This window comes from Symphalangus syndactylus, chromosome X (genome assembly GCF_028878055.3).
Source record: "Symphalangus syndactylus isolate Jambi chromosome X, NHGRI_mSymSyn1-v2.1_pri, whole genome shotgun sequence".
Lineage (NCBI taxonomy): Eukaryota > Metazoa > Chordata > Mammalia > Primates > Hylobatidae > Symphalangus > Symphalangus syndactylus.
Window position 1 is genome coordinate 155,296,887 of NC_072447.2, and position 14,815 is coordinate 155,311,701.

Consider the following 14,815-nt stretch of genomic DNA (forward strand, 5'->3'; position numbering starts at 1 on the left):
CTCTGCCCAGTTTTGCCCCTGCTAACCCTTCTAGCTTAATGTCCCTCCACACCTTGCTTCCCACTCCGTCAGCCTGCAGATCGGAAGCCTGACAGAGTACAAGGGACAAACACAAGTTCTGCGCAGGCTGTGTGACCTTGGGCAAGTGGCTTAACCTCTCTAAGCCTGTTTCTCATTTGTTGAGTGAGACCAGTGCTGTCTACCTGATGGGATACTTTTGCATGTCAATGGGATGAGTTACTTATATGTAAAGTGGCCTGATGTTGAGCAGGTCTTCAGGCAATATTACAGTTGACCCCTGAACAACATGGGTTTGAACCCTGTGAGTCCACTTACAGGCAGATTTTTTCTCATCTCTCCCACCTCTGAGCAGCAAGATCAACTCCTCCTCATCTTCCTTCTCAGCCTACTCATCAGGAAGACCATGAGGATGGAGACCATGATGATCCACTTTCACTCAGTGAATAGTAAATATATTTTCTCTTCCTTATGATTTCATAGTAACATTTTCTTTTCTCTAGCTTAATTTATTGCTGGGACACAGTATGTAATGCATGTAATGTACAAAATATTTGTTCATCAACTGTTTACATTATTGGTAAGGCTTCCAGCCAACAGTAAGCTATATTAGTGAAGTTTTAGGTGAGTCAAAAGTTATATGTGGATTTTTGACTTTGGGGCTCCATGCCCCTAACCCCCACATTGTTCAGGAGTCAAATGTAGTTCTTGTCTCTGACTTGCTCTTGTCATTCCTCCTACCCACCATGCCTGGAGCCTTAAACTTGTCCAAAATCTCTTCCCCACACTGCAGCCAAGGTGATCTTTCCAATCTCAACACTCACTCCTGCTTCCAACTTCTAGGGGCTCCACCATCTTTCCCCCCTTGTAACTCCCTAGCTTGGCACACAGCCCCCACATGTTCTCAACTTTGCTCCCGATCTTGCTTCACACTTGCTGTGACACAACTTGTCACAGTTATAAGAACGTGCTGGCTCTGTGCCATCACTTTGTCCTTCCCACCCCTGGCCATGAAATGTCTTTCAGGACACCATGCCCTCTGTTTTACTCACTCTTCTGGGGCCTTTTGAAGTCAGCTTAGGGATCTCCTAGTTGGGGCAGGCTTCACTGAGCCAGCAGGCTGCATTGGTGCTCTGGGCTTGCCCTCATCAGAGTGGAAACGCACTTCTGTGACTCTTTGCTTGCTCCTATCTCCCACCCTAGATGGCAGGCTCCTTGAAGGTTGGCAGTGTGTCTTTGTCAGATTCTGCCTGGTAGTGGCTGGCATTTGATAACTTGTGAATGAGGAAATCAATGAATGAGGTGACACCTGGGGGTTCTTTTACAAGTTACAGCTCCCACTTTAACCCTGGGGGTTTGTTTGAGCCTCACAGTAGCTCTGAGGTAGGCAAGAAGGATGCTGTTTTACAGATAAGGCCTCATGGCCAGCAGCAGCACGATAATTCACTCAAACCCATCTTCCATTCCAGGCTGTCTGCTGGGCCTCCAGGGGCTCATGGTGTCCTACAGGGTGCTGAGTGTGAGGATGAGAGCAGAAACAGGTGCTGTGGAAGCGACTCACCTTCCCTGGGGAGGGGGAGGAAGTTTCACAGAGGGGGCAGTTCAGCTAGGCCTTGAAGGAAGAGGAGGCACTCACCGTGGAGAGGACAGAGAAGGTATTCCATGCAGAGGAACAGCGTAAGCTAAGCTCACAGGCATGCTGATGGGTTTCTGAGAGATCTACCACAAAATAAAAGCTGGCAACTTTTTTTTGTCCTAAAAGTAAATAGAGAAACAAACAACTGGTGGAAACATGGACACCGCAGGTCCATGGAAGGACAAGGTCAAGCTTGGTTGCCCCAGCATAATCAAGGCTAAAGTGACACCTCTAAAGAGAAATGACCTCCAAGCTATTGGCCTCACTAATCCTAATCTGGGATTTTTCTTTCCCATATCACATCTTTGAATTCTGAAAGGGAGGCTTTATTGTTGTTCCTACAGGACTCCTGCTTTGCTGTATTTTCTCTAAGAAATATATCCATAATGAAGGTGTGTGCCGCCTCAGGTGAATCCTTCTCTCTGCATCTGATCATCTGGCCCAGTCCTGCAGAGGAAGCCAAGCATGAGGCATGAGGTGATGGGAAATAGGGGAATCCTCTTTTATAACCCAAGGCTTAGGCCCCCATTTCAGGATGCCAAAGAAAGTTCTAAGAAACATTACTTGGCATTCCTTGGATAGCCAAACTCTACTGAGGTGTTTGGGGAAGGGCACTTTGCCTGGCATTGTCTGCCCATGGACTGAAGCAATGAGCTCTCAGTGGCCACATTCTAGCTTCCTGCACTGGACCTTGTGCAAGGGTGGGGCTCCGACAACCTTTCCCCTTTACAAAGACGTCACACTTCTTTTTAGAAGGAGGGGACGCTCTCATCTCTCTCTCTAGTTTGAAACAGAATGTTCTCTCCTTTTCCCTCCAGGAGTCAGTGGTTGGAATGTTCCCCAGCAGGAAGGAGGAGGTTGGCCTAACTCACTTCTCTCTTCTCGCTTCACCTGAGGCAGCACACACCTTCATTGTGGATGTGTTTCTTAGAGAAGATACAGCAAAGCAGGAGTCCTGTAGGAGCAAACATAAGGCCTCCCTTTCAAGATGTGATATGGGGAAGAAAATACCCAGATTAGGATTAGTGAGGCCAGCGGCTACAAGATCACATCTCTTTTTTTTTTTTTTAAATTATTATTATACTTTAAGTTCTAGGGTATATGTGCACAACCTGCAGGTTTGTTACATAGGTATACATGTGCCATCTTGGTTTGCTGCACCCATCAACTCATCATTTACATTAGGTATTTCTCCTAATGCTATCCCTCCCCTGGGCTCCCACCCGCCAGGCCTCAGTGTGTGATGTTCCCTGCCCTGTGTCCAAGTGTTCTTATTGTTCAGTTCCTACCTATGAGTGAGAACATGTGGTGTTTGGTTTTCTGTCCTTGTGATAGTTTGCTGAGAATGATGGTTTCCAGCTTCATCCATATCCCAGCAAAGGACATGAACTCATCCTTTTTTTATGGCTGCATAGTATTCCATGGTGTATATGTGCTACATTTTCTTAATCTAGTCTATCATTGATGGACATTTGGGTTGGTTCCAAGTCTTTGCTATTGTGAATAGTGCCGCAATAAACATATGTGTGCATGAGTCTTTATAGTAGCATGATTTATAATCCTTTGGGTATATATACCCAGTAATGGGATGGCTGGGTCAAATGGTATTTCTAGTTCTAGATCCTTGAGGAATGGCTACACTGTCTTCCACAATGGTTGAACTAATTTACACTCCCACCAACAGTGTAAAAGTGTTCCTATTTCTCCACATCCTCTCCAGTATCTGTTGTTTCCTGACTTTTTAAAGATCGCCATTCTAACTGGTGTGAGATGGTATCTCATTGTGGTTTTGATTTGCGTTTCTCTGATGACCAGTGATGATCAGCATTTTTTCATGTGTCTGTTGGCTGCATAAATGTCTTCTTATGAGAAATGTCTGTTCATATCCTTCGCCCACTTTTGATGGGGTTGTTTGTGTTTTTCTTGTAAATTTGCTTCAGTTCTTTGTAGATTCTGGATATTAGCCCTTTGTCAGATGGGTAGATTGCAAAAATTTTCTCCCATCCTGTAGGTTGCCTGTTCACTCTGATGGTAGTTTCTTTTGATGTGCAGAAGCTCATTAGTTTAATTACATCCCATTTGTTTATTTTGGCTTTTGTTGCCATTGCTTCTGGTGTTTTAGTCATGAAGTCCTTGCCCATGCCTGTGTCCTCAATGGTATTGCCTAGGTTTTCTTGTAGGGTTTTTATGGTTTTAGGTCTAACATGTAAGTCTTTAATCCATCTTGAATTAATTTTTGTATAAGGTGTAAGGAAGGGATCCAGTTTCAGCTTTCTACATATGGCTAGCTAGTTTTCCCAGTACCATTTGTTAAATATGGAATCCTTTCCCCATTTCTTGTTTTTGTCAGGTTTGTCAAAGATCAGATGGTTGTAGATATGTGGCATTGTTTCTGAGGGCTCTGTTCTGTTCCATTGGTCTATATCTTTGTTTTGGTACCAGTACCGTGCTGTTTTGGTTACTGTAGCCTTGTAGTATAGTTTGAAGTCAGGTAGTATGATGCCTCCAGCTTTGTTCTTTTGGCTGAGGATTGACTTGGCAATGCAGGCTCTTTTTTGGTTCCATATGAACTTTAAAGTAGTTTTTTCCAATTCTGTGAAGAAAGTCATTGGTAGCTTGATGGCGATGGCATTGAATCTGTAAATTACCTTGGACAGTATGGCCATTTTCACGATATTGATTCTTCCTATCCATGAGCATGGAATGTTCTTCCATTTGTTTGTGTCCTCTTTTATTTCGTTGAGCAGTGGTTTGTAGTTCTCCTTGAAGAGGTCCTTCACATCCCTTGTAAGTTGGATTCTTAGGTATTTTATTCTCTTTGAAGCAATTGTGAATGGGAGTTCACTCATGATTTGGCTATCTCTGTCTGTTACTGGTATTTAGGAATGCTTGTGATTTTTGCACATCAATTTTGTATCCTGAGACTTTGCTGAAGTTGCTTAAGGAGATTTGGGGCTGAAATGATACGGTTTTCTAAATATACAATCATGTCATCTGCAAACAGGGACAATTTGACTTCCTCTTTTCCTAATTGAATACCCTTTATTTCTTTCTCTTGCCTGATTGCCCTGGCCAGAACTTCCAACACTATGTTTGAATAGGAGTGGTGAGAGAGGGCATCCTTGTCTTGTGCCAGTTTTCAAAGGGAATGCTTCTAGCTTTTGCCCATTCAGTATGATATTGGCTGTGGGTTTGTCATAAATAGCTCTTATTATTTTGAGATACGTCCCATCAGTACCTAGTCTATTGAGAGTTTTTAGCATGAAGGGCTGTTGAATTTTGTTGAAGACCTTTTCTGCATCTATTGAGATGATCATATGGTTTTTGTCGTTGGTTCTGTTTATGTGATGGATTACATTTATTGATTTGCATATGTTGAACCAGCCTTGCATCCTAGGGATGAAGCCGACTTGATCGTGGTGGATAAGCTTTTTGGCATGCTGCTGGATTTGGTTTGCCAGTATTTTATTGAGGATTTTTGCATCGATGTTCATCAGGGATATTGGTCTAAAATTCTCTTTTTTTGTTGTGTCTCTGCCAGGCTTTGGTATCAGGATGATGCTGGCCTCATAAAATGAGTTAGGGAGGATTCCCTCTTTTTCTATTCATTGGAATAGTTTCAGAAGGAATGGTACCAGCTCCTCCTTGTACCTCTGGCAGAATTCGGCTGTGAATCCGTCTGGTCCTGGACTTTTTTTGGTTGGTAGGGTATTAATTATTCCCTCAATTTCAGAGCCTGTTACTGGTCTGTTCAGGGATTCAACCTCTTCGTGGTTTAGTCTTGGGAGGATGTATGTGTCCAGGAATTTATCCATTTCTTCTAGATTTTCTAGTTTATTTGCACAGAGGTGTTTATAGTATTCTCTGATGGTAGTTTGTATTTCTGTGGGATCGGTGGTATTATCTCCTTTATCATTTTTTATTGCGTCTATTTGATTCTTCTCTCTTTTCTTCTTTATTAGTTTTGCTGGCGGTCTATCAGTTTTGTTGATCTTTTCAAAAAACCAGCTCCTGGATTCATTGATTTTTTTGAAGGTTTTTTTGTGTGTCTACCTCCTTCAGTTCTGCTCTGATCTTAGTTATTTCTTACCTTCCGCTAGCTTTTGAATTTGGTTGCTCTTGCATCTCTAGTTCTTTTAATTGTGATGTTAGGGTGTCAATTTTAGATCTTTCCTGCTTTCTCTTGTAGGCATTTAATGCTATAAATTTCCCTCTACACACTGCTTTAAATGTGTTCCAGAGATTCTGGTATGTTGTGTGTTTGTTCTCATTGGTTTCAAAGAACATCTTTATTTCTGCCTTCATTTTGATATTTACCCAGTAGTCATTCAGGAGCAGGTTTTTCAGTTTTCATGTAGTTGTGTGGTTTTGAGTGAGTTTCTTAATCCTGAGTTCTAATTTGATTGCCCTGTGTCTGAGAGACAGTTTGTTTTGCTTTCTGTTCTTTTACATTTACTGAGGAGTGCTTTACTTCCAACTATGTGGTCAATTTTGGAATAAGTGCAACGTGGTGCTGAGAAGAGTGTATATTCTGTTCATTTGGGGTGGAGAGTTCTGTAGTTGTCTATTAAGTCCTCTTGGTGCAGAGCTGAGTTCAAGTCCTGGATATCCTTGTTAACCTTCTGTCTTGTTGATCTGTCTAATGTTGACAGTGGGGTGTTAAAGTCTCCCATTATTATTGAGTGGGAGCGTAAGTCTCTTTGTAGGTCTCTAAGGACTTGCTTTATGAATCTGGTGCTCCTGTATTGGGTGCATATATATTTAGGATAGTTAGCTCTTCTTGTTGAATTGATCCCTTTACCATTATGTAATGGCCTTCTTTGTCTCTTTTGATCTTTGTTGGTTTAAAGTCTGTTTTATCAAAGACTAGGATTGCAACTTCTGCTTTTTTTTTTGCTTTCCATTTGCTTGGTAGATCTTCCTTCATCCCTTTATTTTGAGCCTATGTGTGTCACTGCATGTGAGATGGGTCTCCTGAATACAGCACACTGATGGGTCTTGACTCTTTATTCAATTTGTCAGTCTGTGTCTTTTAATTGGGGCATTTAGCCCATTTACATTTAAGGTTAATATTGTTATGTGTGAATTTGATCCTGTCATTATGATGTTAGCTGGTTATTTTGCCCATTAATTGATGCAGTTTCTTCCTAGCATTGACGGTCTTTACAATTTGGCAGGGTTTTGCAGTGGCTGGTACCAGTTGTTCCTTTCCATGTTTAGTGCTTCCTTCAGGAGCTCTTATAAGGCAGGCCTAGTGGTGACAAAATCTCTCAGCATTTGTTTGTCTGTAAAGGATTTTATTTCTCCTTCACTTATGAAGCTTAGTTTGGCTGGATATGAAATTCTGGGTTGAAAATTCTTTTCTTTAACAGTGTTGAATATTGGCCCCCACTCTCTTCTGGCTTGTAGGGTTTCTGCCGAGGGATCTGCTGTTAGCCTGATGGGCTTCTCTTTGTGGGTAACCTGACCTTTCTCTCTGGCTGCCCTTTACATTTTTTCCTTCATTTCAACTTTGGTGAATCTGACAATTATGTGTCTTGGAGTTGCTCTTCTCAAGGAGTATGTTTGTGGCATTCTCTGTATTTCCTAAATTTGAATGTTGGCCTGCCTTGCTATATTGGGGAAGTTCTCCTGGATAATATCCTGCAGAGTGTGTTCCAACTTGGTTCCATTCTCCCTGTCACTTTCAGGTACTCCAATCAAATGTAGATGTGGTCTTTTCACATAGTCCCATGTTATTTGGAGGTTTTGTTCGTTTCTTTTTACTCTTTTTTCTCTAACCTTGTCTTCTCACTTTATTTCATTAATTTGATCTTCAATCACTGATATCCTTTCTTCCAATTGATTGAATTAGCTATTGAAGCTTGTGCATATGTCACGAAGTTCTCGTGCCATGGTTTTTCAGCTCCATCAGGTCATTTAAGGTCTTCTCTACACTGTTTATTCTAGTTAGTCATTCATCTAACCTTTTTTCAAGGTTTTTAGCTTCCTTGCGATGGGTTAGAACATGTTCCTTTAGCTCAGAGAAGTTTTTTATTACCGACCTTCTGAAGCCTACTTCTGTCAACTTGTCAAAGTCATTCTCCATCCAGCTTTGTTCCATTGCTGGCGAGGAACTGTGATCCTTTGGAGGAGAAGAGGCACTCGGTTTTTAGAATTTTCAGCTTTTCTGCTCTGGTTTCTCCCCATCTTTGTGTTTTTAGGCACTCGGTTTTTAGAATTTTCAGCTTTTCTGCTCTGGTTTCTCCCCATCTTTGTGTTTTTATCTACCTTTGGTCTTTGATGTTGGTAACCTACAGATGGGGTTTTGGTGTGGATGTCCTTTTTGTTGATGTTGATACTATTCCTTTCTGTTTGTTAGTTTTCCTTCTAACAGTCACGTCCCTCAGCTGCAGGTCTTTTGGAGTTTGCTGGAGGTCCACTCCAGACCCTGTTTGCCTGGGTATCACCAGTGGAGGCTGCAGAACAACAAATATTGCTGCCTGATCCTTCCTCTGGGAGCTTCGTGCCAGAGGGGCACCCGCCTGTATAAGGTGTCTGTCGGCCCCTACTGGGAGGTGTCTCCAATTAGGCTACACGAGGGTCAGGGACCCACTTGAGGAGCAGTCTGTCCTTTCTCAGAGCTCAAACGCCATGCTGGGAGAACTACTGCTCTCTTAAGAGCTATGAGACAAGGACGTTTAAGTCTGCCGAAGTTTCTGCTGCCTTTTGTTCAGCTATGCCCTGCCCACAGAGGTGGAGTCTGTAGAGGCAGTAGGCCTTGCTGAGCTGTGGTGGGCTCTGCCCAGTTCTAGCTTCTCAGCTGCTTTGTTGACGCCTCTCCCCCTGCCAGGCTGCAGCCTCACAGGTGGATCTCAGACTGCTGCACTAGCAGTGAGCAAGGCTCCGTGGCCATGGGACCCACCGAGCCAGGCACAGGAGAGAATCTCCTGGTCTGCCGGTTGCTAAGACCGTGAGAAAAGTGCAGTATTTGAGCGAGAGTGTCCTGTTTTTCCAGGTACAGTCTGTCACAGCTTCCCTTGGCTAGGAAAGGGAAATCCCCCGACCCCTTGTGCTTCCTGGGTAAGGCAACGCCGTACCCTGCTTTGGCTCACCCTCCATGGGCTGCACCCACTGTCCAACCAGTCCCAATGAGATGAACCAGGTACCTCCGTTGGAAATGCAGAAATCACCTATCTTCTGTGTCGATCACGCTGGGAGCTGCAGACCGGAGCTGTTCCTATTCGGCCCTCTTGAAATGAACTGAGGTCACATCTCTTTAGAGGTTTCAGTTTAGCCTTTATTTTGCTGGGGCAACTCAGCTCAACTTTGTCCTTCCATGGGCCTGTGGTGTGGGGCAAGGTGGTTGGATTTCACCAGTACAACATATCTCTGTTTTCCTAGATTATTTTTAGCTTAAGATTTTGTCCCAGTGTACATCGTGGGTGCACATATGGGTTTTTAATGGATTCAAATAACTAACGTTTTAAAGGAAAAGACTTGAGGCTTCTGATGTGTGAACCGTAACAATCCACCAGCCCCTAAAACATTGCTCTTTGGAGTCTTGTTTTCAGTAGTTCAGTGCTGTTCTTCTGTGTGTCTGTGTGCTAAAGTAGACATAACAGAAAATGTACCATCTTCACCATATTTAGGTGGACAGTTGAGTGGCATTACATGCATTCCCATTGTTGAGTGACCATCACCCCATCCGCTTTCAGAAGTTTTCCTCCTGCAGCACTGAGAGTCTGTCGCCATCAGCAGTCTCGTCCCACTCACAGAGCATTTGTCCTTTTGTGTCTAGCTTATTTCACTGACCATAATGTTCTCAAGGTTCACGCATGTTGTCACATGTCTCAGAACTTCATTCCTTTTTATGGCTGAAAAATATGCCCGTGTGTGGCTAGACCATATTTTGTTTATCTGTTCATCTGTCAGTGGACACATTGCTGCTCCTACCTTTTAGCTGTAGTGATTAATGCTGCTGTGAACATGGATGTACAAATTTCTGTTCAAGTCCCTGCTTTTAGTTTTTGGGGGTATATGCCCAGACATGAAATTGCTGGATCCTATAGTAATCCTCTATTTAATTTTTTTGAGGAGCTGCCATACTATTTTCCACAGTGTGGCACCATTTTACATGCCCATGAACAATATATGAGGGTTCCATGTTCTCCACATCCTCACTGACACTTGTTATTTTCTCTTTTCTGGCTTTTGATAATAGCCATCCTAATAATGGGTGTCAGGTGACACCTCACTGTGGTTTTGATTTGCATTGCCCTATTGATTAGTGATGTTGAGCATCGTTTTTTTGTTTTTTGTTTTTTTGAGACAGAGTCTTGCTCTGTCGCCCAGGCTGGAGTACAATGGCGGCGCCATCTTGGCTCACTGCAACCTCTGCCTCCCAGGTTCAAGTGATTCTCCTGCCTCAGCCTCCTGAGTAGTCGGGATTACAGGCATGTGCCACCACGCCCAGCTAATTTTTGTATTTTTAGTAGAGACAGGGTTTCACCATGTTGGCCAGGCTGGTCTCGAACTCCTGACCTCAAGTGTTCCACCTGCCTCAGCCTCCCAAAATGCTGAGATTACATGCGTGATCCACCACGCCCAGCCTGTTGAACATCTTTTCATGTGCTTTTTAGCCATCTTTAAAGTAGATCTTCTTTGGAGAAATGTCTATTCAGTCAGAGCTATTCTCAATGTACATTTTAACCCAAGCATATATCACATGGTGAATTTAGGTGAGTAGGCGGGGGACGGGGGTTGCTTATGGGATCTGACTCATTTGCACGGCTAGCTCTGGGTACTCCAACCCATAGAAACAGCTAAGCTGTCACCAAAATTCTTATCTGAGTCATAGTATTTACAAACTTTAAAATAATTGGTATATAATTTGAGACAAAGGAGATTTTGTTTTGACAAGAGGCTGGTTTGCAAAGAATTGTGTGATTATTGTTTCAGCAGTACAGCTCCGTTGGGGCGAGACATGTTTCTTCTTTCACCTCCTACATCCTCCTCTAGCAAACGAGGAGGGGAATAGGCTCTAAGGCTTCTTGCTTTTGCTAGTCATACAAGGGGACCTGTGGAATTGGCAGCTCTGCTATTTGGATTTCGGCACTGCAAAGGATACTTGTATAGTTTGCTGGGTCTGCTGTAACAGATGACCACAAACTGGGTGACTTAGAAAAACAGAAATGTGTCTCTCACAGTTCTGGAGGCCACAAGTCCAAAATCAAGGTGTTGACAAGGTTGTGTTCCCTCCGAAGGATCCAGGGGAGACCCGTTCTTCATTTTTTCCACCTTCTAGTGGCTCCAGGTGTTCCTTGGCTTGTAGCCAGATCACTCTAACCTCTGCCTCCATCTTCACATGGCCTCCTCCTCTTCTCCCTGCCTTTCCCCTCTGTATGTCTGTTATAAGAACACTTGTCATTGGATTTAGGGCCTACCAGGCCTCCAAGGACCTCTATTGGCCCATTCTTTTCCTACTTTTCATGCAAAACGTAAGGCTACGGGAGCAGTTAAACTTACTCTTTGGTTCAAGAACTGAATGAAGCATTTGGTGTTAGTCATTATGCTGTTCGTTGAATGAGGCCAAAGAGGAAATAATTCTTTCCACCCAAGTTTGCTTGCGAGTCCCAATCTGTCTTTCTTTACACCCCTGCCCCATGCTGTCGCTGTACACATACTTTACAGAGCGTGTCCTTGGTTGTTTATTTGTTAGCCAGCATCTAGTTGTTGTGACAACCCCAGGAGTTAGCCTTTAGGCAGGACCTGGGAGCCGTTTCCAGGGCAGACAGGACAGCTCCTACCTGCCCAAGCTTATACCGCATGGCAGCAGATTAAATAGGGGAGACCTAAAGTGGTGGAGAGAGTCCAAAGGCAGCCCAAGAGGAGGCATGGGCAGGGAGACTCCTGCACAGGAAGCCATGTTACAATGATAATAAAATTAGCTGCCTTGAATGGCGTGTTGACAGGTATTTGACACATTATGAGGCCATTTACTTTACAGATGAGGAAAGGCAGGCTCAGTTCTTTTAAATAACTCCCCCGAGGGCTACCTGCTGGTAAGGAATAGTAGCTGGGATTTGAACCCGGGCAGCCGACTCTGGGTTCATTTGTTGCCAGCTGCACTGAGGAGTGGCGTGACTTGTGATTTCTCATGCGTAGAGGGTGAGCAGAGGCTTGCAAGAGCAGAACTCCACAGGGGGTGGGCTTGCTTAGCCCCGCTGGCCTCGTTAGCCTGTCATGCGGTCCTGTCATTGCCCCAGACACACACCCCTCAGATCCCCTGCCAGCAGAGGTCAATAAGGCCTTGGTGGGGTCAGAGGCCAGATGTGGGCAATCTCCTTGCCCCTCTAGATGCCATGTGCCTTTTCATTTGCTCACGTTTCCCTGAATATCTGGGGAATCTGGATAAGAAGCCAGCAGTGGGCATTCGTGATTGTATCATCACTAAATAACAGTCACTTGCCCCACTGAAGCCCCTGCACCTGAGCTGGGATATGCGTGCATGCGATGGAGAGCAGTATGGGAGCTCTGGTGGGTGTGCCCATACATGGTAGTCTCATGACCCCCGGCCGGTATGTGAGTGCCCACTTTGTGCTGGACAGTATGTTTCATGCCCAAGTTGCAACAGTGGGCAAGGCTTTGGTGCAAGGTGCCAAAATCCTTGTTCTCTAGCTGCTTTGGTCTAGATGCACACTGAGTCCCAGTGAGTTCAATATCAGCCACATGTCTTTCGAATGAACAGTTGACAGGGCCCCTACCAATGTGAAGGGGATTCCGGGATAAAGGGAGGGACAGGGCAGGCACACAGCTACAGATTGACTTCGATGCATTCTAAAAATGGCCATGACAAGTCAAGTTTTGACATATAGTTTCTTGATAACTTTCATTATGAGTTCAGACAAATGTTCCCCCAAATGGCCCCTCCAGACATTGAGGGTCCTGCATCCATTTCAAGGCCATTTTGGCCTTCTACATGCCCGTAAAATCAGTCCCCACTGGGACACATGATCATGCCCATTCGTTAAAAGTGGCAAGGAGTGTAAAATTCGAGGTATGGGGTTGGATTGGAGCAATCACAGCAGGTGGAACCCCAGTGCTGCCTGCCTGTCACCTCCTCACTGAAGTGTTCTGTGAATCTAGCCTTTCATGAGCAAAGTTAGACTCTTGTCTTGTCATGGGTTTTGCCATCTCCAGATGTTAGGGGATCCATGACTAAGTAAATTGGCAACTACCAAGAAAACATAGATGCAAGACCAAATACATCATAGGCAAGCGGCATCTTTGTGTTTGCAGTTCAGTATCATGGGTGACTGAGGAGAGGAGCACCCTAAGGGCTGTCACTAAAGCCATACTCCTCTGTTTGGTAACATTGTCGGATTTTGTTGCTACCGTCTCCCTGCTGTGAACTGCTGGGTGCCCACCGTACTCTGACCACTTCTCAAGGGTTTCTGATGGCCCAAGATACTAAGTTCCTCCACGCATCGTCAGGGTGGCTTTAACTTAGCCAAGCAGGAGAGCTCCGTCTCCTATTGCACTCCGCTCATCCCCCATCCCAGCACCCCATCTCCTGAGCTCCTAGACATGAGCCCTCGTGCCCATTTCATTGATGGGAAAACTGAGCTGCAGCAAAGGGAAGTGACTGGAGCAGATCCGTACAGTTCATGATGGGCCCAGACCAGGACTCCCTAGGTGTGGGCACTGCCACACCCTAATGAGCAGCACAGGGGAAATCCAGGCTGGCTGAAGCATGGGAGAGCCATGGGAAAAGCTACAATGCCAGAGACGCTTTTCATGTTGTAACTGCTAAGTGAGCTGATGTAACTGGCCTCCTGTGCTGCCTCTAATCTAACAGTACGGTGAGTCGTGGGCCCGCTAGCCGGTCATGGTGGCAGACACCTGTAATCCCAGCCTCAGGAGCCTAGTGTCTCGTCGAGCAGCTGTCGCTATGGTTCAGCTATTTGTAAAAACATTAACGGGGGGATGGCATCTGCCCAAAACACTAACTAAAGATGTTTTGACTTAGGCAACAGTAATGTCTATCTCTAACTATGCCTTTAAGAAAAGAAAGGTTGATTACAAACAGGACCAGATTTTGCTTCGAAATGGAACCAGCAGTTAGCAAGCCAATGAGAGACCAAGTCGCACGGACTCATTTGACAGAGGACGCTCCCAAAGCGAATGCTTACATAGGAAAGGTTAACCAGAATCAGGTAAGGAGAAAGTTGACACGTACATACCAACAGGCTGATACTATTTACCTGTGGGTGAAAAATTGTATTTGTGCATGTATTAATCAATGTTGGGTATTTTTTATATAAGATATATAGCTTTGTTTAAGATGTATCAGTTACTTATTGCTGTGTAACAACATCAGAACACAGTGGTTTAAAAGAACAACCATTTCTTTGCTTATGTCTGTGGTTTCGGCTGAGCCCAGCTGGGGTGTTCTTGGATGGTCTCCCCTGGGCTCTTGCATGTAGTTGCAATCACATGGGGACCCCTTGAAGCATATGCTCCCAGGTGGCCTTGCTCACACCTCTGGTAGTAACTGGTGGCTGTCAACTGGGCACCTTGGTTTGCCTTCATGTGGCCTCCCATAGACCAGGCTGGGATTCCTAGTGGAATGGCAGCAGCTCTCCCGGGGGGCGTCAGCAGTATTTATTAGGCCTGAGACTTAGTGTCGCAAGTCTCAGTCTCAGAGAGGACTTGAAGAAATTGTTGAGCCTGGTCGTTGTCAGGCTTCCTGGAGATTCTTCACATAAGTCTGCAAAGGTTTGCTTTGATTGATTCTTAATCAGTGTTGCACTTCAAAAATGTGGCTGGGCACGGTGTCTCACACCTGTAATCCCAGCACTTTGGGAGGCCGAGACAGGTGGATCACCAGAGGTCAGGAGTTTGAGACCAGCCAGGCCAACACGGTGAAATCCCGTCTCTACTGAAAATACAAAAAATTAGCCAGGCATGGTAGCAGACACCTATAATCCCAGCTACTCAGGAGGCTGAGGCAGGAGAATCACTTGAACCCAGGAGGTGGAGGTTGCAGTGAAGTGAGATCACACCATTGCACTCCAGCCTGGGCGACAGAGCGAGACTGTGTCTCAAAACAAACAAACACACAAAACAAAACAAACAACGTAATTACATCAAGGCAAAATGTGTTTATATCAAATGTTA

General features: G+C 44.7%; 1 protein-coding gene across 8 annotated transcripts in view; it reads left to right on the forward strand.

Moving 5' to 3' along the window:
* Positions 1 to 14,815, forward strand: part of NSDHL (NAD(P) dependent steroid dehydrogenase-like) — a 45,005-nt gene that overhangs the window by 1,603 nt on the left and 28,587 nt on the right. For 2 of the 8 annotated variants that reach the window (XM_063634383.1, XM_063634384.1), the window contains 3 exons: positions 1,999 to 2,131; positions 2,473 to 2,511; positions 13,701 to 13,851. In XM_063634383.1, the coding sequence (XP_063490453.1) occupies positions 2,127 to 2,131; positions 2,473 to 2,511; positions 13,701 to 13,851 (195 nt within the window). In that variant the 5' untranslated portion in view covers positions 1,999 to 2,126. Of the gene's footprint in view, positions 1 to 405; positions 468 to 1,998; positions 2,132 to 2,472; positions 2,512 to 13,664; positions 13,852 to 14,815 lie in introns of those variants that run through there. The other 6 variants (XM_055267897.2, XM_055267898.2, XM_063634385.1 and 3 more) reach the window with 5 other exon arrangements.